Source organism: Vanellus vanellus, assembly GCF_965231255.1.
Source record: "Vanellus vanellus genome assembly, chromosome: 3".
Lineage (NCBI taxonomy): Eukaryota > Metazoa > Chordata > Aves > Charadriiformes > Charadriidae > Vanellus > Vanellus vanellus.
In genome coordinates this window covers 127,653,015-127,680,539 of record NC_138907.1, presented here as the reverse complement: position 1 = coordinate 127,680,539, position 27,525 = coordinate 127,653,015, and the positions used below count along the sequence as shown (strand labels likewise).

At 47.4% G+C, this 27,525-nt stretch overlaps 1 protein-coding gene and 1 long non-coding RNA gene across 2 annotated transcripts in view; both read left to right on the top strand.

Annotated features, from left to right (window-relative positions):
• Positions 1-15,859, top strand: part of LOC309670513 — a 96,432-nt gene extending 80,573 nt beyond the window's left edge. The window contains exon 4 of the long non-coding RNA XR_014269013.1: positions 15,730-15,859. This is a non-coding gene — a long non-coding RNA (uncharacterized lncRNA). The remainder of the gene's footprint in view (positions 1-15,729) is intronic.
• Positions 15,860-20,520: 4,661 nt separating this feature from the next.
• The window catches only part of EXTL3 (exostosin like glycosyltransferase 3), a 37,912-nt gene continuing 30,907 nt past the window's right edge, over positions 20,521-27,525 (top strand). The window contains exon 1 of the mRNA XM_082480951.1: positions 20,521-22,874. Coding sequence (XP_082337077.1) covers positions 20,727-22,874 — 2,148 coding nt within the window. The 5' untranslated portion in view covers positions 20,521-20,726. The remainder of the gene's footprint in view (positions 22,875-27,525) is intronic.

Here is a 27,525-nt window from a genome sequence, read left to right as displayed (position 1 = left end):
AGTTGGAGGTCAGTAATGAGTGGTGTTCCTCAGGGGTCAGTACTGGGTCCAGTCCTGTTCAATATATTTATAATTGACCTGGATGAAGGGATAGAGTGTACCATCAGCAAGTTTGCTGATGACACAAAACTGGGAGGAGTGGCTGACATGCCAGAAGGCTGTGCCGCCATACCGCGTGAACTGGACAGGCTGCAGAGCTGGGCAGAGAGGAACCTCGTGAAATTCAAGAAGGGTGAGTGTAGGGTACTGCATCTGGGGAGGAATAACCCCCTGCATCAGTACAGGTTGGGGGCTGACCCCCTGGAGAGCAGCTCTGTGGAAAAGGACCTGGGAGTTCTGGTGGCCAACAGGATGCCCATGAGCCAGCAATGTGCCCTGGTGGCCAAGAAGGCGAATGGCATCCTGGGGTGCATCAAGCAGAGTGTGGGCGAGGGAGGTCATCCTCCCCTTCTGCTCTGCTCTGGAGAGGCCACATCTGGAGCACTGTGTCCAGTTCTGGGCTCCCCAGTTCAAGAAAGACAGGGATCTGCTGGAGAGGTCCAGCAAAAGGCTACAAAGATGATGAGGGGATTAGAACATCTCTCTTATGAGGAAAGGCTGAGGGACTCGGTGCTTTTTGGTCTGGAGAAGAGAAGGCTGAGGGGGGATCTTCTCAATGCTTATCAATCCCTAAAGGGAGGGTGCCGGGGGGATGGGAACAGTCTTTTTTTCAGTGGTGCCCAGTGACAGGACAAGAGGGAACGGGCACAAACTTGAACATAGGAAGTTCCATCTTAACATGAGGAGGACCTTCTTTGCTGTGTGGGTGGCAGATCACTGGAACAGGCTGCCCAGAGAGGTTGTGGAGCCTCCCACTCTGGAGCCATTCCAACCCCCGCTGTGCCACTGCTGGAGGTACCCCTGCTCTGGCGGGGGGTTGCACTGGGTGAGCTCCAGAGTGCCCTTCCAACCCTCACCAGTCTGTGATTCTGTGACCTCCCTGTATTGGAGACTTTTTCATCCAAGATCAGCGTTGACTTTGAAGAGAGCCAGAGGGTTTGTAGATGTGGGGAAAGGTTGTTGAGAAGCGGTCAGCGCGACTGCTCATGTTCCATCTGCAAAGCCACACTGGGCAAAAGGCACCTTCTGAGCCGGTGAAGCAGGAGGAGTTGTCCAGTGCAGAGAGGTGCACAGAAACCGACTCTATCACTTAACATGGTGAAGGTTTGCAGAGGGCTACAGGTGATTGCAGCGGGGTAGCCAGGGCTTGGAGAGGCTGCAAAATACATTCTGTGGCAAGACATGGCTCTGAGCAATCTATTATCAAGGCCTGGTGACCCCACGGGACACGTCACATCTCAAAATAGGCAACGCACCCCTGGCCCCCTGGTCTGTTCAGTGGAGTAGGCTTGAGTTATGTATCAGGCTGAGAATTATGCAACAGTCATAATTTCAAAATCATTTGCTGACCTTCAGTTTTATGAAAATAATCTAAAAGTGAGTTTATCAGCACTTAAATGGCTGTTACAGTGGAGAAGCTTAGAGGATTTAAGGGAAATGCATCCAAATTTCCACTCAGGTGTGTTATACCATGTCCTTGAAGGTTGCTGATATTCACTAAGTCAAGTAAACCTGGTCAGCAAAACCAGCGACTGTGGTTTGGTGTGGTTTGGTTTTTTTTCCTTCTGTTTCAGAACCAGCCAAGTCAGGAAGATAGCTGTGTGCCTTACAAGACCATATTAAGGGTGAAAACTTTGCTCTGCACTCGGAACCCTTTCAAAGTGTGTATAGTAAGAACTATAGATTTTTGTCTTCTATGGATTTTGGCAGGACAACTGTTAGAGTAAGGTGAAAGGAAAAGAAACCTGAGAGGGCTTTCAATTTTGGTGAAACTCAGTAGTTACACTTTCCAGTAATAACAGAAGACATTTTAAAAAAAAAAAAAGCCAAACTTGGTGACACCTGGAATTCAAAGGCAGCATCTGATCCTTTTTTTTTTTTTTTCCTTCCATTAAAGCAACCAGACAGGATCCAGTCTGGCCTGTGCACATCTTGTTTATCTCTCTGCGTCTTGGATACATGAAAGGACTTGGGGAAATGATGATGTAGTGGTTGAGCAGAGACATGGGAGCAGAGGAATCCTTAAAAGGACATCTCTTAAAATGTCTTTTAAGATCAGCCCAACCCATTTAATCTCGCAGTGTTGCTCTCATGAGTGTTTATCACCTCCTACAGGTATTAAGTCTTATGACGCCACTAAAGCACCTTGAATTTTAATGTGAAAGTGGTATATGTGTCTTAATTGCACAGATATATTCCTCTGTCAAGATGTAAACATTAGAGAAGAGGAAGCGCAGTGTGCTGTGATACTTACCCCTGTCACCACATCGTCAGTTCAATGAAGAGCTTATGAAGAGTTATTTTTATTATACATTAGAGCTTTACCTATTTTGGATATCTCCAGGAAAGACTTCTACCCTCTCTTTGGCATTTCTTTGAATCGTAGAACAAATCAGGTTGGAAGGGACCTCTGGAGGTCTCTAATCCGACGTCCTGCTTGGAGTAAAGCTGACCACAAAGGTAGGTGAGGTTGCTCAGGGCTTTGTCCTGTTGAGGTTTGACCATCAATGGGGTGAAGGGTCTACCACCTTTCTGGACTCCTGTTCCAGTCATTTGTTTTCCCCCTGTATATCCAGTCATATGAGACTACATCAAAAAACCTTGCTGATGTCAAGGTAATCAATGTCAACTGCTGTCTGCTCATCTACTGAACCAGTCACTGGGTTACAGACGACAATCAGATCAGTGAGGTACAATTTGCCCACAGTACATCTGTGCTGTCCCCAGTCACCTCTTGCCCTTCATGGCCGTGGGAATGGCTTCCTGGGGGATTTGCTCCATCCATCCCTGCCTACAGACTTCTGCCGGCAGCAGGGTGCCGTGCAGGCAGCCGGGCAGGGGAAGGGCTGCCTTTCCAGTTGCGTTGCTGTCCTCTTCATTCCTCCCTCTGAGTTACAAATGCTCTCAAGACTGAGTTTGTGTTGTCAAAGTTAATGCTTGGAAACTTACTGCAGATAACCTTGGCTTCATTGTGACTTGGCTGCTCGCGGGCTTTCATTGCCTTAGCTAATAAAGCCTTTACAATTGCTTAGAGACACTTAAAAGTTGTTAGTGTTTAAATAAAGGGATTAATTTCAGGCATCCTGCTGCTAAACTTGTATGTTTGAATTTTGAAAAAGTGCTTTTTCCTTGTGAGGTGTGAACAGGCTCTGAAAACCGGTTAACTTTTATCAGCTAAATGGACTGTAACTCCTCGTGAGGAGCTGCTGAACTCTTCGGCATCGATTTACGCTTGCCAGGCAATGGAAACAATTACATTGGCTCCATGAAGAATAAATAGAGAGGGGTCTTCGGGCATGAATATAGGAAGGTGTCAGGAACGCCTCCCCTTTAAGCCTACTCTTGCTGTTGATTTTATTGATGATTGAGTCAGTATTTTAACATTTCCGTGCCTGGTTTCCCTGCCTATAAATTACTTGCATCTTCCTTTTGGGTTATTGAGGACTGCTCGGCTATCATATATAAAATGCTGTCAAGGTAGGGTGCCAAGTGAATACAAACTATTTTATTTTTAGCGCCTTTTGAAATCTTGGACTTTTTGTTCTTCCTTTTATCTGTCTCTTTTTAATCACACAAAATGGAAATAAACTCAATCGCAGCTGTTGCTGGAGAAGAATCATTAGGCCCATCCAGCTGGCTCTCTCGGGGCCAGCGCGGCATTGTTCCCTACGCTGCATTTCAAAAAAGTATTTTATCTCCTTTAGTCTTGCGTGTGTGCAGAGTGATGAGCATCTTTCACTTCTGTCAGCTCTCTTCATTGATCCGAATGGGAAGGGCTATTTTTAGGTGGCTGTAAGTAAACGGACATCAGGCACCTCAGAAAGGGAACTGGGTTATTTTTGGAAACCCACCAGCAGCCGTTCTGGCAGGTCTTGCTGGAAGTTCTGTCTTCGGTTGGGCCGTCTCAGGTTGTGGTATCAGTTCCCGAGGTTGTGAAACTGGTTTCTTGGGTGGGATTTGCGGTCCAAATGTGGAATTAGCAGCTGCTGGAGACTGTCTCGACGGCATCAGTTTATGGGAGTTAATTGCCCCTAAACCAGCCTGGCTTGGGGGGATGCACAGTGATGATTGAGCTGGAGGTTTTGGGGCAGAAGAGTCATCTTAGGGGAAACAAGTGAGATACACCTCGAGTGGAGACAAGCCCGTGGAGACGACACCACAGCTCAAGCCCTGGATGAATATGCGGAAGATTTGGCATCTGTTAGTGACTGCGCAGCAGGTTTTGGTGCGCTCCTGAGCAATTCGTTTGGGTTTATTCTGCTTCAGTGGATTGCAGAAGGATGACATTTTCTCGGTTTTGCTTAGTATTTTTTTTATAAGTGTTTTGGGATAGCTTCTGCCTCTCGCTGAAATTGTGTGCGGAGCTTGCCGAGGCTGCGCGGAGCCATTAGGCGCTCCAGTTACCCGGCTGTCAATGTGCGAGTTGGAGTCCATAGGGGCAATAACTAAACCTACACCACTGCTGGTTGGAGAGCTTGAAAAGCCCGAGCAGAACACATTGTGTATGTGATTTAGTTGCACATTATCTTCTCTCTCTCAGCGACGACCCAAGTCTAATTTCAAAGGTCAGAACATGCTCTCACCTGGGTGTTCCAGGCCTTTTATAGAGCGATTGAAGGCCATTACCTAAAATTAGCTTGCTGCTTGGGGGAAGCTGATATTAGCTCCGTATTAGGACTCTTCTCAAAGCTCTTGATGATCATTTACTTGATGGGCTCCTATTGAAGCTCATGGGTACAAGGTAGAAAATGGAAGACAAATAACACCTGATACTGCTTCCTGACAGAGAAGAAAAATCGTGTGGGCTTTTTGGCACAATTCCTCTTCTATGGTGGTTTTTGGTGGTGGGTTGGTTTGGGGTTTTTTTTAGGGATCTCTAGTGAAGCTGTCCTAGGCAGGCCAGGGGATTGCCTTTAGAGTTGGACTTATTTTTATTTTCCTCAAACTTCCTGATGATCCAGACTTGCTGGGGAGCACTGGGAAGGGGAGCACGTGACTCTGAAGCAGGCTTAAATTGTAAAGCACAGTCAGATCTGCTAAGCAACAGCACTGACACGTTTAAATAAATCTGCTGTTGAGTAATATAGAGTGACATATTGAGAGCAATTAAAAAAAAAAGAAAAGAAACTCAGCACAAATTTGGGAAATGACTGGAACGGAAACAAAACATAGATGTTAGAGAGGATGTTCGATAAAAGAGAGGGAGGGTTACTCCCCAAAAGGAGTGTACTGGAGAACCGGGATGTCCGTCAGGAAGGATGAGACAATAGCAGAAATGCAAATTTATGCTGAAATTATCCCTTGGCAGTAAGATCCTTGTATTTCTACTTCCGTGCCAACCCTGACGGTTGCAAGGATTGGAAAGATTAATGCTGCTTAGATCAGAGAAGAGCACGTGGTGGGATGTCAGACAGCTTAGAGAAGGTAAGGTGGCAGTTCTTGTTGCAGTGGCTTTCTTACCATTGTTCCTCTGCGTCCGTAGTGAGCTGGGCGAGAGTGCTGTTGTACCCATCACTGTAGAGGTGCGTAACTCTACAGAAGAGGGCACAGACTGAATTAGGAGGGTTTGTAGTTGAAGCTGGTGAAAGGGAATGACTTGCAGAGCTCAGCTGTGGAACTCACTGCTGCAAGAAGCTATGAAACCAATAAAACCAAGTGCTTTCCTTTCCTTTTTTTCTTTTTTTTTTTTTAAAAAAAGAGTTCAGACTTTGTACAGATGAGAATGTACATGATTGATTGCTTCAAAAAAGCATTTTGGTGGGCAGCTTCTGTTCTTCAAGGGCTCATGCAACTCCATTTTCTAATGGTTAGGGGAAAATTGTTCCGAATAAGCTGTTCTGTGACTATGATTTATGAGTATTTTGCACCAGCGCAGCTGGAAATGAGCACTCAGGAGTTGAGGGGTTGAAGTGGATGGATCATTGGTTTGATCTAATATAGCCATCCTCATTGTTTTTTATTATTTTTATTGGATTCTATACAGTGGTCAAATTGAGTTGTGAATTTTGTGGCTATCTTAATGACTTGGTTCCAAGCCGATGCCTTCACGTCTGTCTGCATGGCACATTCGCAGTGGAGTTGGTGGCTGTGTCACTGAGTCCTTCAAAGCGTGTGTTCACCCGCAGCATTCCCAGGCCCTGGGAAGGCCTCCCCTTTTCTTGGCTGGGCATCAGGTGTTTGCTTTGGACAAGAGCAGCTTTTGCCCAGTGGATGGCAATAGTTAACTCCCGCACTAACCAACCTCTTGTGCTATTAAGCCTAAAAGGCAGATAGCTGTGCTGTCCGTTGCAATGTTTTTGTGCGATCTGAGCCTCTTATGGCTCAGGCCACTGAGATGAGAGTGAGATGGCACAGCATGAGAGACGCTAGGCCTTCTCTTCTGTCCACAATAACTGATGTAAATGGACAGGAGAGATGTTTGTGGCTTCTTTGCCCATTAGGACCTCTCGGCATCTATTCTGCAAATGGTCCCTGAAGGTGGCGTGAGTTGGAAATGGTCTGATCTTTGGGATGAGGCTGGGAGACAGCAGCTTGTGTTGGAAGCGATTGCTTCATCTGCATGAGCGTTGTGCTGGCAGTGTGTCCCACTGCCCATTTTTGAGCTGCTCCGAGGACATTTGGCCCCACTTACCCAGCAAAAATAGCTGTTGTGTGTTGGAGATTTCTGCCTGGAGTATTTTTAAGCCTGACGTGTCCTCGCCAAAGTAGCTTCAGCCTTCCCAAATGTAGCCCCTCTGCTAACATTTGGATTCTCTTCACCTTCTGTTGTGAACGGGCAGGTGGGACTGTGCATGGTGAGGATTACTTGGGCAATCTCCGAAGTGCAGAGCATGTCCACGATATCCATGGCACACAGTTTCTCTGGGAATTTTTCCTCTGGACCGTGAAAGTGCATTAGCGATGTTAACTGTTCGAAGCCCTGTCAGCTATGAATAAGATCTGTCCTGCACAACCTTCTGCCAATCCAGGGAAGCTGTTAAGCCATTAACTTTGCAAAAACTTGGCTGATTTAAGCTGCTCAGTGCTTGCACCAGTCTCACCACTCATTGCAGTGGTCGAATAGCTAAAGCATTTGGACATCATATGATTACATCAGACAGATTGTCTCAAAGCCACAAGGTATTTAGCTGGTCTGTGTGTTCGATACCAGTTAATAAGGATTTATTTAAAAAGACACTATTGCTTAGCATTAGATGCTCTTTAATGTTGTTAGAGTGTTCTAATAAAATGGGACTTGGGCATCTGGTTTTATCTGTTAGTCTTCTGATAACTTTTGAATTTATCAGCAGTTTTCACTCAAATTAGAGTGATAGAGCTCACCAAAGCATTAACTTCCTAAAAATAGGAAACTGAGCCTCTCTATGGGGTACCGGAGAACCCCACGGAAGACTGAAGGCATCAAACAGTAAAAATTCAAGCTTCATTTGTGCTGGTGTTCCCAGAAGTACTTGTTGGGGCTACATTGAGACAACAGATTATGTTTTTCTCCGAGTACAGCGCTGAGCATCACAGGGGCCGTTACAAGTGCCTGACTAAATTAATAATCATTCCAGCTGTTTTTCCAGCCAGCTAACAGGACACCATTAGGGTCGGGAGAGCAGTTGGGAAGTGCCTTCGGACCAGGCTGTATGCTTGACAGGTTTTTGGTTTCAAAGGCAGAGGATTTAAAAAACAAAACTAAACCAACTCGCACAAGGAGTCATGCTTTGGTGCCTTGGCCTGGAAGGCAGCGTTGAAGCTAAAAGCTCTATTAGTGGGTTTCAATTTACTCAGGCTGAATCCTTCCCTGAGGATTGCTCATGTTCTGTGGAATTACGGGGTTTGGCATGATAATGTTTTTCCCCTTTATTTCTCCCTTTTGCGCTTTCTTGGTGCGAGCAGGCAAAACAGCAGGAAAGCTCTGCAGAGGCCGGAGAGGTGTGAGAGCGCTCGAGAGTTTGCATGGGAGCGCGGCTCTGTTAGACCAGGAGGTGTGCGGGCACAGCAAGATGCGGTCTAAGGAGATGAGCGATGCTCACAGGCTTTGGAAATAGTAAATGTCAGATAGAGAAAATGTCAGATAGAGAAAACCAGTGCTGGGTGTCTGTCCTCAAACTGACTGGTCTTTAGCTGACTGGCTGCAAAGAAGGAGGCTGGAGGTGGGTCACAGGGCAGCATCCTTCTGGTCATGGATGAACTAAACCGATGGGCTGACAGCGCTCATCTGTGGAGGGTGCAGAAGACATGGTGAGGCGGTGGGCTTGTGCGAGAGGGAGACCCAAATGGGGGCAGGTGGGATTTGGGCAGCAGAGGAAAGGTGGTGAGAGAGCGGCAAAGAAAATGAGCTCGGCAGCTGCATTTTGCGCGGCTACTCCTGTATCCTGCAGCTGTTCATTAGAAATTCTGTTTATGCCACAGGGAGTTTTGGAGTCTCTGAAGCTGACACAGTTTTAATAGACAAAGACATTTTGAGTGCAGCACATCTGCTCTGGGATGCTAAGGAACAGGCTCCATGCGGCAGTGCCATTGGTTAAAGCATTTCATCATGCCTTTTTTATTTTAAGACCTTCTCTCTTTTATCCTAAAAAGTAATTTTTGAGGTCAAAAGAAGTGCTGTGTTTGCTCATTAAGTTTGCAGCCATTAAACAGTCCTGCAGTACTCTACCTAATACCCCCAAGTTCCCAGCCCTTAGACTTGGCAGATTTACCTTTTACTTCGAAGGATCCCAAAGTGTTTCACAAAAGTGGCCATCGCGGAGGTGTGAAGCAGCAGTTCAGTAAGGAATATGCTGCGTAAAACGTGGGAGTGCAAAAAAAAAAAGTCAGTGTGAGTATGAGATAACATTCGCTCTTCCCAGAGTATGGTGGGCTGTTAATGCCTCCTGAGCCCCAGGTGGGAGCTGGGAACCGGAAGAGTCCAAATAAAATGAAATCATATATGAATTATGTACATGGCAGGAATTTCATAAAACAGGGAAGCTTTGTTATTAATGGCTTTGGTGGGGTTTTGCTGACAAGTTTCAGATGATATGAAATGCTAAAAGGGAACCAGTTGGTTTGGGCTGTGTCGGTGAAGCTGCGGGGAGGGAGCAGCCCCCTTGGGACCCTCCGCACAGGCACAAGGTTGGGGCTGGAGGGATGCCGCTCCAGAGCTGAAGACTCCTTTGGTTGCCTGATCGCTAATATAACACCACATTATTAAAAATCTGGCAAGTGGGTATATTTAATGGATCGATTTATTTCTAGGCAGGCTCAATCTAGCACTTAGATTAACTTATAACCTGTGGCTTTCTGAAACCCATTTAAACTTGCTCAGTGATTGGGTCTACCTTGCACGGGTGAAAAGTGAATTCCTTCCTTCCCCTCCAGCTTTGGCCAAATTCCTTTGATCCCTCTTTCCCTGACCTCTCTCTTATGCCTTGGTTAAACAGAATAGTGTAACTTTGCCCTTCCTAACTGGTCTGTTATTACTACATCTGTTCCCCAGTGGTTTCTGTACGTCTTTCTACCTCCCCATTATGATAGGAGCAGTCTCTATGCTGGACACACATGCTGAGCGGAGTTTGCCGTCTCCCATCCTGCCTCTTCCAGGGACTGGGTGTTGCTCATCTTCTTCAGCCACACAGCTTGAGACTAGATTTGTCATTTCTGTTTCTTCATGATATCTTGCAAGTGAAGCACTGGGCACCAGTGACAGAACAGCACCCAGCGTGTGTCAAATTATCCAGCATTTCAAATCCAAGTGGCGACTTTGCTTTGTAGAAATGTAATTATGATGCATTCTGCTAGTGCTTATCTTCCACCATGCACTCTTCTGGTTAGTAACTTCGTTAAGCACACCCACAAGCTTCAGGCACAGTTTCGTTCACTCTGTGTATTTTGAAGTGCCGTATTTGGCTGCTTCCACATCTGCATGTCCTAACCTGTGCAGTGCAAGTGTCCTGCACAGCAAACATCTGGTTTGTTAGCCAGCTTGAGTCACCTGGTCAGGTTCCTCTTTGCTTTGCACGACTATGGTAATTAGCTTTTCTTTATTTCAGCCATCATAACGTTGCCTTAGCTGGCAGAGATCTTACCTGAAAGGTCTGTGCCAGTGGTGCCTCTTGGTTTCAGGTGGGGACTTTCCCTGGGACAGCACTTAGGCCAGCAGTGTTTTTACAGCAAGGATGCTACACGCTGTATCGCTTCCTGCCAGCGTGGGGGTACCTTGTACAGGAGCGAGATCTGTAGATACACTTCACGGTGCTCTCTGAGCGTTTTAAGGATGTGCTGTGCCCTGGGGCGCTCGCAGGTTAAGCAGATGGGGAGGAGAATGGCCAGACGTGCATGTTCACCATGACTTGGATCACCGCTGAGGGCCTTTAGAAAAGGCTTGCTAAGGTGCAGTGCTGGGCTGATGAGTGAAAGGGGCTCCTGGAGGGTCCCAAAAAGAAACAGGAGGAAAATGCTGTGTGATACGATCCAGAAGGACCAGTAAAGCTGGAGCTGTTTGTGTGATGGGTGAGGAGGGAGCAGTATAGTCGTGAACTTTTCTCAGAAGGCTAGAAAAGGCAGAATAGCCTTAGATATATTTTTGCCCTGTGGCTCGATTTTGTTTGTTTGTTTGTTTATTTGTTTTGTTGTTGGAGGTGCTATTTCTCCAGAAGCAGTTACTGCAATTCAATCTGTCTGTGCAGAGTGCATTTCCACTCTCATATCTGGCCAAATCTACATGAATATGAACAGTCCAAAGTCTATCCATGCACAAGTGCTGCCAGTATACCAGCAGTATGGGGCTAGGATGCTGTTAACAGTTAAAGAGGGACAGCTTTTGCACAAGCCCAGCGGTGGTGGTGACATGATGGTGTGGCACGGTGACATCTTTCTCCTGAAGCTTCTGCAGACAGTGAAGATGCAGATTAGTTGGGCCACTGGGTTCCTGCTGTGTTGCATGCCTGTGAGTGCAGCAGAAAGGCATCTAATATTCCTCGCCTAATTGGGACTGTGTGACTCGAGTGTCTGGTAATGAGAGAGGGGGTTTTACCCACAGGACCCTCTTTGAAGCTAGTCCAAATTAATAGAGTCCTGGCAATAGTTGTGTTTGTTCATCTGAATTTCTAGCTTGCTTTGTAATGAACTGTGTCGGATAAGAATCTGCCTGCTGTATAAATATGGCTGATTGCAGCGCGTCAGGTAATTTAGTTATTTGGCATGATCGATCAGGTTGTCTGAAACAGAGCGGCCTCCACTTACATGGTGATGAAGCATTCTCCAAAAAGTGCAGAAGGCTGTCGGCTTGCTAATGAGACCGTGTGCGACTGCCCGCCCTGCACATCAGCGGCTTTTCTGAGAGGAGAGGAAAAGCTGGTGTTAGATGCACAGCAGCACAGATACAGATGGGAAGATGGGGAGTGGGTGAAAGAGCTAAACAGGGAGAGAAGGGACATTTGGAGTTGGTTAGCCCGGTTAATTTGGCCATGTAGCACTGACAAATTAAATGTCACTGCACCTTGATCAGATTTAGCAGCCAGGGTTCCCTCATTTCTGTAAGCTTTCCCTGGATGTAAACTTCCCGACGTGTGTGGGTCACGAGGACTGACCGCTGACCTGCCCCCTTGCCCGCTGAAGTCCATGAGAAGCCACCCGTATGATTTCATGCTCGTTAGAGGCCCCTTGCTGGAGATGCTCACTCGCCAGAACCGGCTTATTCGCTGCGTGTGGGAAATGGGCAAACTTTTCCAGCAAACCCATGGAGACAGGTTATTTTCCATAGTGACCCACCCTGCTCTGCTAAGTGAGATGCTGTTAAACATTGTGTGTGTTTCTGTGCTGTTTGGGCAATATTTTCTTTTTCTTATAATTTAGCCAGGACAAAGAAAATTGTAAATTTGTGCTTAATTACGACCTGAAGCGTCTATCAGAGCAGGAGCCTGAATTCTGTCACGTGGTTATTTGCTGCTGAGGAAGTGGTGACGATAGTGTTTTAGGGAGGTGAGAGAGGTTTGTGGTTTTGCCTTGGGGAAAATAGCGTGCCTGAGCTATCTAGGACTGAAAACCACAAAGAATACCAAGGACTTGAGCTGTGTCACAAAGTCAGCGTTTGGAAAGTCAGCCCTCTCTCCTCCTGTCCGGAGTTGACCTCTGCATGCTTCTCATACGACGCAAAGCACTTGGCTCTTCGCTGTGGTTTTACCCCAAGACGGGTCTTGTTCGTTAATTGCTTCAAGGAAAAAGCAAAAAGAGCCTTCCCCTCCTCCCACACCTAATTTATCCCTTTTAGTGGTGAACAAAAGATCAGCCACACACCTGCTCCTTGAGTAGCTTGTGCTGCTGCACACCATGGAGCAAAGTTTTGTCTCCCGCGTCCCAGAAAATCTTTTAACACTTTGTAAATGGGAACGTGGTGAGCAGAACATCAGCCGCTGTGTGGTTGTATGGGTTTACCAAATTTCTTGTAAAGTTCTGTCCTGTGGTCCCCTGCTCTGAGATTTGGAGGGGGGTGAACTTTGCATCCAGGGTGATCTGCCGTTCGGTACCGCAGGACATAAAAGGATTTGCTTGTAAGCTGAGTATTTCTTTGGGCGGAGGAGCACTTGTGTGCAACCTGGAAGAAAAAATAAAACAATACGGTTGGTTTATTACCAGAAAACAACACTAAATAATAAATTCAAGAACTAAAAGCTGTATATGTAAAGTAGAATTCGCAATGTGTGATGCAAAAAGCAAGAAGGCACCAGAGAAGGAAACCACTGGAAAAAGGCAGGCTGTCTTGTGGACAGGACAATTAGATGGGGAGTGAATCCCAAGCTGGCGCAGATTCTGGGGTGACCTTGGGCGAGTTGTTTCTCCATGTCTCCATTACCTGCTCTCTGAAAACTGGATGTGGTTTTACTGTCCGAGGATTTCATCAGAATGAGTGAATGTTTGTGAATCACTCGGTTAACCTCAGCTGAGGAGCACAACAGAGCTCTTGCAGAGAGCAAAGCAGGCAGGTACCTGGAAGCACTAGGGGGAGAGATTTCTGTAGCTTCTGCTTGCCACAATACTGACCATCTCCTGGAGCAGGCTCCTCTTCTTGTACCCCAGATGGGGAACAAAAAGCTGTAAACCAGAGAGTCAGTTCTTCACTTGTGTGCCGTGAAGCAGTTTAAGTTCACCTTTACTTTGTAAAGAGGGAGAACAGGGCACGGAGGTTGTGTGATTTCATAGAATCATAGAATGGTTTAGGTTGGAAGGGACCTTGAAGATTATCGAGTTCCAACCCCCCTGCCATAGGCAGGGACACCTCCCACCAGCCCAGGTTGCTCCAAGCCCCGTCCAACCTGGCCTTGAACACCTCCAGGGATGGGGCAGCCACAGCTTCTCTGGGCAACCTGGGCCAGTGCCTCACCACCCTCAGAGTGACAAATTTCTTCCTAATATCTATTCTAAATCTGCCTTCTTCCAGTTTGAAGCCATTCCCCCTCGTCCTGTCACCACATGCCCTTGTAAAAAGTCCCTCTCCAGCTTTCTTGTACACCCCCTTTAGATACTGGAAAGCCGCTATAAGGTCTCCCTGGAGCCTTCTCTCTCCAGTACCCCCTGGGTGCTGGAGAGAGGCAGTGTTAGACCTGGGGGCAAACCTAGGACGTCTTGACTCCAGGTTTCTGCTCATGTTATCTTTTGATATCCTATGACAACAGCCAACTATGGCCAAGCAGGTAGTGGCCAGAGCTGCAGTTTGGCACTCCCTACCTCCATGTGCTTTTTCTTTCTGCCAGTGCCAGAGCCCTGGAAGGTCTGGTTGCTGCCACCACAGATAGGTTTGCAAGCTGCAAGTATTCAGCAGGAGGAACCCTCACTCCCAACCCTTCCAGGCTTCCTCTTCTTCCTGCTCCCAGCTAAGGTGACCAATGCACTTCTCCCAGTTCTTCCTCCCTTCTTTTCCTTCTTTCCTTCCTGCTATGATCAGGCAACTCAACTTTCATCCTTGAGGGAGCAGCACTTCATTTTACCTCCACCCCTGGGGTGGTTACCTCTACCGTCTTTTTTGGGCGTTGATTTCCCTGCTCGCCTGTCATAAGCTCTCAAAGACACCAGCAGAAGTACAAGATAATCTGTTTCATGGGGTCTCACCTGTTGGGGTTTATCAGCTGATGATGCTTCTTCTGGGTTTTTTGCCATGTGACTTCAGAAGTGGGGATCGCTTCTGGGAAAGGTCTAATGCTGAACTTGCTGGCTGGGGCTCCACAATCAGCAACAAAGAGTTCATGCTGATTATAATGATTCCTTCAGCAGCTACAGCAGAGTAATCTACTTGTTCCATGCCTGGAAAGCCTGCAGGTCCTGGCACTGAGCAGCTCCAGGGTGGGAGCACAGGTCGAGGGCTGGCGCCCTGCGGTGTTGCATGCTGGGTGCCCTTGGTGAGAGATGCTGTGATTGCAGGCATGAGCACTCTTTCCCCCCGAGAACATGGAGTGGAAAGCAGATCTCAAAGCATTTGTCCTCAAGTGCCCCTTCTAAACCACCCCAAATACCTCTCTGATCCCTGTCTGCTCTCACAGTTAAGGTTGGTGGAAGGTCTGCAAAGGAAAGTCAGAAAAGCTCTTCGGAGGTACTGCCTTTCCTCTCCTGTTGCATTTCTCCACCCCATCTCTATTCCCCATCCAGATGAGCTATTGGGGCAATCTGCAAATGCAGTGGGTCTTTTTTGTTCTCTCTCCTCACCCCAAGGATTTCTGAATTGCAGGAGGCACATTTGTGAAGACTGTTAAGATGAAATGATGCTGTACTGGCAGCGCTGGTCCTATGCTGTCAGGGCAGGAGGACACCTGGCTGGAGAGAAGCTAGCAAGCGTGGTGCAACACCAGTGTCCGTGTTGTCTGGGACCTGTCTCCAACAGAGCACGCAAGCAGCCCAGGGAAAGAATAAAAGAACAGGGTGAACATACGTGATATTACCCCTGGTATTGTTCAGCTGCTGCCTTCTTCAGCACACGTGGTTTCCTGACTTTGCTGGAGGAAGCACATGAAAGGGCTCTCTTGGAGTGTTTGCCCAGGCCCCCATTACCCTGCGCATGCCCAGCTGGGATGGGGAGCATGGCTGGAAACAGATTTGGCTTCGCATGGAGCTGCAGATGTGGTGGATGTTTTCTTGGTTTAGATAAAAGCTTCCTAAAGCCAGGGATGCGGTTTATCCCCTGAATTTACAGATTACAAGACCCTTTACCGGTTGTGCGTGTAGCAGCGTTGATCTTAGCCTAGGAGAATTTCTCTGTACCTGTGAGCTCTCGAGATGGTACAAATCCCTCGTGATGATCCCTAAGGCTGTAGCATGCGAAGCATTTCAGAGTGAATTTTCCATCTGCTCCTTTTAAAGATCTGCTCTCAAATGTACCTTAAAGCACACACCTAATAGATTTATTCTCCTTGTTCAACTGCAGAAGGAAAATCCTCTGAATGCTTCTGTTCCCAAAGTGATTGGAGATTTGGGGTGTAATCCTTTTCTTTGAAAGCATTAGGAAGTAGAAAGTTATCATCGCTAAAGGACTGTTTTGTGTTCATTTCTTTTCCATTTCACCTGAAACTCTTCTCTGAAGGGGGGGAATATGCTATATTTTTCTTTTTTAGCAAAATTTCCTGCTTCTCCTCTTAAGAAAAAAAAGTATATTTTTTCCTTTGATTTCATTTTTAGTGCTGGCGAAAAAGAGACTTGGCAATAGGAACTGTCTATTTAAGGCTGAACAGATAAAGCACAGGAGCCACTAACGCGCACTCCCTGACGTCCTTCGCCGTTCATCAGGAGCAAGCCTGCGTGACAGAGGTGGGTACGGTGCTTTGCTCTCCACGGAGAGGGCCGGCACAGCAGAAAGTTTGTGGAGGTAACATAGCGATAAGGCTGCAGACCCACCGTTTGATGGGGAAAGAGAGTGAGGACGAGGATGGCTGCATACAGACAGAGTTTGGGAGCTCTAATTTAGCAAACACAGGAACCCTGGAGATTTTACTCCTGGGAAGTTCAGTGCAGTCTGTGTCACCACATTCTGCCTGAGGGTTACTTATTGCTGTGCTATGCTCTGGATGGACCGTACGTTTAAAGTTTCCGGGTTCTGTTCAAAAATATGCTGAGAAAGGGACCACATTTCCCTAATTTTACAGGGAGATGAGCAAAAGAAGGACAGGGAGCTGCTGGAGAGGGTCCAGCAAAGGGCTATGAAGATGATGAGGGGATTGGAACATCTCTCTTTGAGGATAGGCTGAGGGACTTGGGGCTTTGTAGTCTACAGAAAAGACTGGGGCATCTTATCAATGTTTATCAATCCTTAAAGGGAGGGTGCCGGGGGGATGAGAACAGTCTTTTCCCAGTGGTGCCCAGTGACAGGACAAGAGTAATGGGCACAAACTTGAATATAGGCAGTACCATCTTAATGTGAGGAGGAACTTCTTTGCTGTGCGGGCGGCAGAGCACTGGCACAGCTGCCCAGAGAGGGGAGGGAGTCTCCCACTCTGGAGCCATTCCAAACCCGCCTGGAGGTGTCCTGTGCCACTGCTGGAGGTGCCCCTGCTCTGGCGGGGGGTGGCACTGGGGGAGCTCCAGAGGGCCCTTCCAACCCTCACCAGTCTGGGATTCTGTGAAAAGGAGGTGTAAGTAGTGAGGAATAGGTGCGCTCAGGTATTTGCAGAAGGACCTTGGTGGCTGAACATTTGCAGATTAATGATTCCACGAGCATCCACAGCTCAGACCAGCCTGGCACTGGAAATACACAACGCGGGAGAACCTCAGGTATTCCCATAACTTCACTGACATGGGGAGCGCCTACTGTGGAGTTGAGAAAAGCTGTGAAGGCAGCCCCGGATTTGAACTGAGATGTGACAGTGTGCCCGAACAGCGATTTAGTCACTCAGCCATGTGCTGTGGGAGAAGGAACTGCAGCGTGCAAACCTGTCATGCCTGAGAAGTCAGTCAGATTGGCATTTGGGAAGAGGCTCTGCTAATTATTGAGCTTCTGATTTCCCGAGAGCTTTTCCTGCCTCTTTTGTGTGTGTGTATATGTGTGTGTAATTAGGTCTATCAGGCAGCAACATTGTGTTATAGCATCAACAAGAGTTTCCCAGTGTAGGGCTCGGTCAGTTTAAAGGACTAAATAGTACCTGGGAGTGAGAGGAATGAGCTGGCTGGAGAGCCCAGCAACTGACCCGGTTTTCTTCCTCCCAAACTTCTTTTTGGGAACTGCAGAAATCAGCAGCCTTTTTCCCCAGGGCTGCTTGTTGCTCTTAAATGCAACAATGAAGTCTCTCTTGCTAAAACCACAGATAAGGTTTTATTTTGTTGGTTTTGTTTTGTTTTTTTAAGTCCTAATGATGATGTGTTACAACCTCCGGCTCTATCCAGTTGATGAGGAATAAATTCTTAGTAATGAAGAAGAGTCTGAGTGTGTCTAAAGTGCTTGCTTTATCACCAGTACATATTTTATACTGACAGTCAATACTTCTAACTGATCCCAAAGCCCACGTGTTGCATTTCAAATCCCTCCCCAGCCTGCTCTGCTCTTTCCCGTGTGTGTTTTCCAAGCTAGCAGCAGAGTTAGTTTTTCAGGTTCAGGTTTCTGAGCATACGTGTGTTGGGGTTTTTTTTAATTCATAGCCCCCGTTTTTAGGTCAGGAGGATAAAGTTTGTTCTGTGTCAACTGAATGGAAGGACCAGAGGAGCCATTGGAAGGATTAGGTGGCAGAACAGCTGCAGAGGATCATGTGTGGCATGATAGATTTAGCTTTTCAAGGACCCCAGTTGCCATTTTAGGGAGTCCGGTTTGCCATTTCATCACTATTTAGGGCTCATAAATGGGCAAAACAGCTAAAACACATTTATACACGGTCTGAGCTGATAACCTTTGTGACTACCTTTACTGCCTGTGGGGCTGCAGTTTTCTCTGGCCGGACCGAAGAAGCTCCTTCGTTGTTTCTTTGCCACATTTATGATCCCGTGTTTCTGTGTTATCTCAGCACCTTGCAGGGTTTGACTGCGCTTACCCCATGGCACCCCCGAACATCAACAAAAAAACCCCAGCAGAGCTTGTTTTTCCACGTGTGCCTTGAAGTTAAGCTGGTTTTTAGATTCACTGGTGTTCTAGGGAGCGTGTGTGCTCGGAAAAAGGGTTAATAGGGCCAGCTGCCTGCAGAAAACTGTTAGCAATTCTAGGATCTTTGCAGCCCCTGCGAGACCAGGCTGAAATAGCAAGGACTGACCAACTGGTGGATGCACACGGACAGTGACAGCATGAGCTTCCCTTCCTGGGGAGAGCTTAAAGGGGGGGGGGGGGGGGAATAGACTTTAAAAGCTTTTTTTATTATTATTTATTTTTGCCTTCAGTCACCTGGTTTGTACAGTGGTGCATGCTGAAACCCTTCTGTTGTAATGTGCCTCTGGGACCGCTGCTACACAAGTGTGGCGGTATTGCTGGGGCTCCCTGTGCCTGACTGACAGCCCCGCACAGAAGCACTGGGGATTTACATTCATCACCGGCCTCTCTCCCAGGCTGGGCAAGTGCAAGTTGGTGGACAGAGAATAGTATGAAAATGTCCTGCCAGCAGAGCCGAGGCCTCCCCCATCTGCCCGCAGCGACGGCGCTGCCAAGATCTGAGAAAGCTGATTTAGCCTTTTCCTGACTTTTTAGCCCTTTTATCCTCCCGGCTTTCTGAGATTTACACCAGTGCTGGTTGCCAGACAATGTTATGAATTTTAAATCTGCCTTAATTTTAAGTGTCCGTACTGCTGTGCAGCTCCCAGTTGCTGATCCCACTGGGGGGGATCTCCATTTAATTGTGGGGCGTTAAGTTACAGACAACAAGTAGCCTTGTAACAAAACAGGCCAAGAAATAGCGCTTTATTACTCCTCGTTTCCCCTTTCATTATGATTTTTCCTGGTTAAAATCAAATCTTCCATTTATTTTTTCTGACACGCGCTTGTGTGCTACACTGAAAATTATTCCTGACTTCTCTCTGCTCCTTTAAGGTGAACTTCTCTTTTGCTTTGGCCCATTTCCAGATCTCCTGTTTTAGCTGAGATTTGCTTCCTTGCCTTCTTTCTGCTAATTCTTGATGAGTAGATGAGAGGAGTATTAAATAGATTTAGTGAAAAATGACCGTCACCAGTGTAGATGACTTTCCTCTAATTAAAAATTGAAGCGGAAATGAATAAGCTTCTCTTGAGGCTGTGCAAGAGTTGATGCTAAGCCTGGTGCTATATTCATCAGTGCCGTGGGAAGTCCAGTATATGAAAGAATATCCCAGAAACTTGGGTACCTCGGAGGATGCTAATAAAAGGGAAGGGAGAGTTTCTCGTGTCAGCGTATTCGTGTGGCCTAGATTTAAATCTGTTGGCATAGACCAAAGACTCAGAGCTGAATTTGCCGTGTCCTTGATTTTTCTGCCCATGCCAGGTAGGCATGCAGTGCCATAGCAGAGTTTTCCAAGCGAAAAGGTATAGCGGAGCAAGGTGATACTGCTTGGGTGGTGCAGTACCTGACGGATACTAACTTCGGCATCTGTGCTTTAATGTACAGTGTAGACTTTCCCAGTTTTGACCAGAAATTCTCTCTCGTATGCAGCCAGCCAGCAGAGGAAATCGTAACCAACATGAGTACATTCGCTGTAAACTTTCCCTTGCAATGAATCAAAATTTTCCGGCGGGAAATGAAAGCAAAACACTTCATCTAAAAATTCCTCATCAGCTCTAGTCACTAGACCAGAACAATAGTGATTACACTCAGTTATGCAGTACAAATTCGCAGCACTGCTGTGTCCCAGGATCACAACATGCCATTAAAAGGTGGGCGGAGAGAGCAGGTGTACATTAATATCTCCATTTCGTACAGGAGGAGACAGGAGCTTGCAGATGTTAAGCAGCTTCTGCAAAGTTACACAGCAAGACAGTAGCAGAGGAAACCAGATCCAAGGGCGGTGATTTTTCTGCTCTGGCCACTGAAGCGTGCAATCCTAATGAAAAGCAGAGTACCCAGGGAAAGCCATGTGTCCGCATCTAATGAATCCCTTCACTGTCTCAGGTTTACTGGTATTAACCCCAGAGGTATTAGACATGTACGAAGGTTGCTGTTTTGCAGAGAGGACAGTTGCTTTTAAAAAAATAGCAATGTCTTAGGTCACTAAGGGGTCGTTGTGTTTGCATTTTCTGAATATATGATTGTTCTCTTGTAGGAACGGCAAAGCATCCACCACGCAGCAGCAATGAGAGAGACTGACATTCATACAAGTCTCTTCTGGCTCCTTCTCCACAATGGCTGGTGCCTCTGCATATTCATTGGATGGTAATGCAGGATGTCGAGAGCAGCAGTAGAGTTTGGCTTGATCCCATTGTGTTTTTCTTCTGCCAGTTGAGACTTTGAATCACCATGACAACGCTGTGACACTTCCAGCAACGGTTGCCTGCAGACCAAGGGTGGGCTGGGGGTGGGTGAGAAGGTCAATGGTTGAGTCTAACGGGATCAAAAGTTGCACCTGCAGCAAAACGACTGTAGAAAAGCCATCAGTACGACAAGAAGATGAAATTCCCCTTCTATTGGCTTCTCGTTAAGCAGGCACAATAACATTTTTTTCAAGAGACTCGCTATAAAAACTCTTTTGGTTATGGCTACTGATCCAACGTGATTGGGCGCGCAGTGACTTTTGAACTCATGACTGGATATACGATGTTGCGGAATGGGGGAGTGGGGAACGGAGGCCAGCCGTGGGTGTTGAGGTGGTCCAGTCGGATCCGGCTCACCTGGCTTAGTTTCACCCTCTTTATTATTCTCGTCTTCTTTCCCCTCATTGCCCACTACTACCTAACCACCATCGATGACGCAGACGATGCTGGCAAGCGCATCTTTGGCCCTCGGACTGGCAATGAGCTGTGCGAGGTAAAGCATGTGCAAGACCTGTGCCGCATCCGTGAGTCAGTCAGCGAGGAGCTGCTCCAGCTGGAGGCCAAGCGGCAGGAGCTCAACAGCGAGATTGCCAAGCTCAACTTGAAGATCGAGGCCTGCAAAAAGAGCATTGAAAATGCCAAGCAGGACCTGCTGCAGCTGAAGAACGTCATCAGCCAGACCGAGCATTCCTACAAAGAGCTGATGGCTCAGAACCAGCCCAAGCTCTCCTTGCCCATCCGGCTCCTGCCAGACAAAGACGATGCGACCTTCCCCTTGCCAAAATCCAACCGGAACTGTAGGCTACACAACTGCTTTGACTACTCACGCTGCCCATTGACATCTGGCTTTCCAGTCTATGTCTACAACAGTGACGATTACCCTTTTGGTAGTTCCTTAGACCCTTTAATTAAACAAGCCTTTGAGGCGACTGTCAGAACTAATGTTTATGTTACTGAAAATGCAAATATTGCTTGTGTGTATATAATTTTAGTGGGGGAAATGCAAGAGCCCGTAATGCCAAAACCTACTGAACTAGAGCAACAGTTGCACTCTTTGCCATATTGGAGGACTGATGGACATAACCATCTCATCATCAATTTATCAAGGAAATCGGAAACTCAGAACTTCATTTACAACATCAGCACAGGGCGTGCCATGATTGCCCAGTCCACCTTTTACGATGTGCAGTATCGACCGGGGTTTGATATTGTGGTATCGCCTCTGGTCCACGCTATGTCTGAACCCAACTTCCTAGAAATCCCGCCCCAGGTGCCAGTCAAGCGTAAATATCTGTTCAGTTTCCAGGGGGAGAAGATTGAGTCTCTCAGATCTAGCTTGCAAGAGGTTCGCTCTTTCGAAGAGGAAATAGAAGGCAATGCCCCAGCTGACTATGACGATCGGATCATCACCACCTTGAAGGCTGTTCAGGACAGCAAGTTGGACTTCGTTTTGGTGGAGTTCACTTGTAAGAACCAGCCTAAGGCAAGTCTGCCCACTGAGTGGGCTCTGTGTGGAGAAAGGGATGACAGACTAGAGCTACTGAAGCTATCTACTTTTGCACTGATAATCACCCCAGGGGACACCCATTTAGTGATCTCTGCCGGGTGTGCCATGAGACTGTTTGAGGCTCTGGAAGTTGGAGCCATCCCGGTGGTTCTTGGAGAGCAAGTTCAGCTACCCTATAATGATGTGATCCGGTGGAACGAGGCAGCCTTAATCATACCAAAGCCACGTATCACAGAAGTGCACTTTCTTCTGAGAAGCATTTCTGACAACGATCTCCTTGCCATGAGGAGGCAGGGCCGCTTCTTGTGGGAGACCTACTTCTCCACCTCTGACAATGTGTTCAGCACAGTCTTAGCTATCATAAGGACTCGAATTCAAATCCCGGCTGCTCCTATCCGAGAAGAAACTGCCGTGGAGATTCCTCACCGGTCTGGCAAAGCTGCTGGTACAGACCCCAATATGGCAGACAACGGTGACCTGGATTTGGGGCCTGTGGAAACAGAACCACCCTATGCATCTCCCAAATATCTCCGCAATTTCACCCTCACTGCAATGGACATCTACAGGAATTGGAATTCTGCTCCGGGGCCTTTCCACCTCTTCCCCTACACTCCCTTTGACCCTGTTTTACCGTCAGAAGCAAAATTTTTGGGGTCTGGGACTGGATTTCGACCAATTGGTGGAGGAGCAGGTGGCTCTGGGAAGGAGTTCCAGGCTGCTTTAGGTGGCAACGTCCCCCGGGAGCAGTTCACAGTAGTGATGTTGACTTACGAGCGGGAGGAAGTGTTGATGAACTCCCTAGAAAGGCTCAATGGTCTCCCATACTTAAATAAAGTTGTGGTAGTGTGGAACTCTCCCAAACTTCCCTCTGAGGATCTCTTGTGGCCAGACATTGGTGTCCCAATCATGGTAAGAAAGATGTAGCTACTATGGTCTCGCTTCCTGGTGGGGTTTGGGTGTTAAAGTTGGCTGTAGCTGTGCTGTAGCGCGTCAACTCAAGTCATCTAGGACATCTCAAGTGGATGTAGATGTCTGTACCTGATCTGAGGCTTTATCAGCAGAGAAAAACAGGGAGATCACAGGTATGACTCATCTGACCCATTTTAGGTGTTTGCATGAGAATGCCTGGGTTGGTGCTCTAGAAATGCCCGTTTCTCTCCACCGGCTTTAAAGGGAGGCCAATGTTCAGAGGCGGACTGCTGCGCTCTGCGAGTTGAATTGCTGTCATGAGAGAATTTGTTCGGTGACCTTTGGGTTATGAAATACAGGAGCTGTTACGCGGGAGAGCCTCAATTGTAAAAATGTGGGATCTTTAGAGGTGCCAAGTGTTTAGCAGTCATGAAACAGTAATTGCTTGTATGGAGCCTAATATGAATCTCGAGGCTTAAATCTAGAGATTCTTGCTTATTGAAAACTTTTGCTTATGCTCTTTAAGTCTCTCACTGTGAGGACAGTTGGCACCTTATAAATACATAAGTAGTGACTGTTTCTGCACTTCACTAGATAAATCTTTTATAAAAACAAAAGAGGGACCTGCTGAAGCCATGCCTACTGCAAGGGCCTCAAAAGTCGTTTATCACTTTATATTACACGGGATGGCAGAGAAGGAAATAAAAGCCAAGGCCAGTGTCAGCAGGAGAGCTTCCATGCTCCAGAGGTTGTAAATGAGTTTTGCTTAGGTTTGGGTTGATTCCCCCCGCCCCCTCCAGTCAAACTGTAATGGTGACACCTTCAAAGACCGATGACATTCCTTTCCGTGCCCAGCTACTCGCTTGCATACTGGCAGTGTTGCTTGTAAGAACTTAATTCTCCCTAAGTTATTACTTATGTGTGTATTTTAGGGTTTCTCTGTCATCCCAGCATAACTTCCTGCACTGGCCACTGTTAACAATTAATGTTAAGTATAAATCTCCACGTGCCCTTGTAAAGAAAGCATGGGCATAGAGCCACTAACAAGAAGCAACACTGTGTTGCCTGAATCCGTTTGTGTTTAGAGGACAAATGGAAGGATAATGCCTTACAAATTAAGGGAGGGAAAAATAAAAGGGGGAGATGGTACATAAGTACGCAAACTGCATGTGGTTTATGTGACAGGACACTACTAAGCTTAATAGCAATGTGAGCTTTATGCTTCACGCAAAGAGATTCATTGATTTAATATTTCATTTTATTATTATTGTGATGAATAAATCCTTCTGCTCACATTTAAAAACCCTTATGGTCCAGGGACAATGAGGAGAGAAAATTGCTTGGATAATTGCAAACTAATCTTTCACATTAGTCCCGTTGAATGCCTGAATTCTGCAAAAATCTTCGCATTGTGTCTGCTGAAAAACTGTGTACTCCTTCAGAGCTGAAGAGTGGGGATTGTTCTCCTTGGAGTTGCTAATGGATCTTATTTGTGAAAGAAAAAATGTTTCTGTTGATGGACATTAATGCCTTTTTTTAACTCTGCTCTCATCTGCACATCTATTGTGCTGGAGGCCCACTGGCTTTTTTGGGGACTCTGACACAACACGAGTTGCTGCATGTCGCCTTCGAGCCACGCGCTGGGGTTTGTGTGCTGCGGGGGGACGTTTGGTACTGCTCGGTTCAGGAGGAGGAAACTGTCTCCTGTCTGGTTTGGGATGTTGGGTGGTGACACTGTGCTCGTGGCCAAGTGTCGCGGAACGGCTGGAGCACAGCGAGCTTCTGCTGTGGTCCTTTCCGAAGGAGCGTGTTGGTCTAATAATAAGTATGCTTTCTTCCCATTTTTCTAAATCCCTTTATTTTTTGAAAGAGCCCAAATCTCCTGGGATCTCTCACAGGAGGCTTAACCCTGTGCAGCCTCCAGGCATCCATCCCACCAAAGTGCTTGTTGCCAGGTCCATGTGCAGACTGGGTGTTTAAATCACGTTGGGAGTCTGTAGTGTTCATCTACACGCATAGAATCATAGAATGATTTAGGTTGGAAGGGACCTTGAAGATCATCCAGTTCCAACCCCCCTGCCATAGGCAGGGACACCTCCCACCAGCCCAGGTTGCCCAAGGCCATGTCCAACCTGGCCTTGAACACCTCCAGGGATGGGGCCTCAACAGCCTCTCTGGGCAACCTGTGCCAGTGCCTCACCACCCTCACAGGGAAAAACTTCTTCCTAATGTTCAATCTGAACCTGCCCTCTTCCAGTTTAAAGCCATTCCCCCTCCTCCTATCGCTACATGCCCTAGTAAAAAGTCCTTCCCCAGCTCTCCTGTAGGCCCCCTTAAGGTAGTGGAAGGCCACAATAAGGTCTCCCCGGAGCCTTCTCTTCTCTAGGCTGAACAGCCCCAACGCTTTCAGCCTCTCCTCATAGGAGAGGTGCTCCAGCCCTTGGATCATCCTCCTCGTGGCTGTCCTCTGGACACGCTCCAGCAGGTCTGTGTCCTTCTTCTGTTGGGGACTCCCAAGCTGGATGCAGTACTGCAGGTGGGGTCTCATGAGAGTGGAGCAGAGGGGCAGAATCCCCTCCTTTGACCTGCTGGCCACACTTCTTCTGATGCAGCCCAGGATACGGTTGGCCTTCTGGGCTGCGATCGCACACTCTGGCTCATGTTGAGCTTCTCGTCAATCAGCACCCCCAGGTCCTTCTCCCAAGGGCTGCTCTCCAGCCATTCCCCGCCCAGCCTGGAGTTGGGCTTGGGATTGCCCCCACCCAGCTGTAGGACCTTGCACTTGGCCTTGTTGAACTGCATGAGTTTGGCTTGGGCCCACCTCTGCAGCCTGTCCAGGTCCCTCTGGATGCCATCCCTCCCCTCCAGCGTGTCTGCCTCACCAAACAGCTTGGTATCATCATCAAACTTGCTGAGGGTGCACTCGACCCCACTGTCCATGTCGCTGACAAAGACGTTGAACAGTACAGGTCCCAGTACTGACCCCTGAGGAACGCCACTTGTCACTGCTCTCCACTTGGCCATCGAGCCGTTGACCGCAACTCTTTGAGTGTGACCGTCCAGCCAGTTCTTTATCCCCCAAGTGGTCCATTTGTCAAATCCATGTCTCTCCAATTTAGAGACCAGGATATCATGCGGCATGGTGTCAAACGCTTTGCACAAGTCCAGGTAGATGACATCGGTTGCTCTTCCCTTGTCCACTGTCACTGTAACCATCACACTAACTGCATGGTTTAATGTGATAGTGATAAAAAAAACTTACCTGGGCTTCATCGGACAGCAACAGATGCTAATATCCACTGTGGAAAGGGGCAATGAGAACTGGGGGAGCAGAGGTGAGGTTCCGTTTGAGCCTCGACAGCTGAGACGTGGGATGTGCCTAGCCAGGGGAAGAGGCAGGTGGGTACGTGGGGCTGGCAAGAAACACAAGCCCTTACAACTGCTGATGTCGAAAGAAACTGCAGAGCTGTGAATCTGATTTCCTTACGGAGAAAAAAGTCTTTTGATGGGGAATATCCAATTCTCTCAGATCTTGAAGCAGTGCTGCATCTCTGCGTAACAAACACGTTCCCAGTAACGTTGGGGTTCAACGAATTGCCCTGCATTCAAGTCCCAAAGCACAGAGCTATGTGGAGGAAACTTGGGGGGAAGAGAAGCAGACGGGGGCAGATTTGGGGGCTCCCTCCTTGTGATTGAAGTGGGTCCGGGCACCATCTGACTGCGAGGAGCAGCGCAGCATGCGTTGGCGTGATCTGCGATCAAAGCACCCGAAGCCAGAAGGTTATTGAAGAAAATTGCAGCCTAATGAGACAAAGCAACGTGTGTAGCATGTCCTGGGCTGAAAGAGCCCATGGAAACATAATGTAGTCCTAAGTTCCACCAAGGCACTACTGGAGCTCCAGGACTACACTTTGGTTATGCGGCTTTGTGCTAGCAGAGTACCCCAAAGGAGAGTCGAGCTTCCTCCTTTAGCCTTACTGCATGGTGTGGCCTTAGGTCATCGATCGGTTCCTTGAAACTTCGTTTGCAAACTGCGCGGCTGGGTTGTGATTTGGTCTTCCGAAGCAGGTTATGTGGTTTCTTTTCCCTGGTGGGCTGAGAGTTAATCAAGAGCAAAGCTTAAAGCTGCATTGGATCTTTGAATCTTTCATGGGTAATGAGATAAATAGGGCTACGGAAAATATTTGATTTTTTAAAAACTTTTACTTAGATATGTATTTCTTAAGATGACATAATTTACTAAAAAATCAGTAAGATTCCTTAGCTGCACAGGAGTCTCTGATAAAGTATTCTGACCCTGTATTGAGCTTGAAGTGAATAGGTGCAAATATAATTTAATACAAAGTTGTGTAGTCGTTCAAGGCTGCCCCTGGAACAGATGTAGGTAGATTACCCTCTAATTTAAAGTGCCTTTGTGCTGGAGTTGGGCTGTAAAAATTGTTCCCGTATCATGTTAAATAGCATCCCAGCAAAAAACAAAGGTTGTAAGGGAGAAGTCTTGGTTGTGCAAGCTTAAAAACTTGCTTTCTGCAAGCGTTTGTATCTTTAGCACTGCATTAGGAGAACCTCCTCAGACAGAAGAACCTGGAGAACGCCACCCTACCAGTTCCAACGGTGATATTGCAACCACTGCTTAACTTCTGAGCGCTTC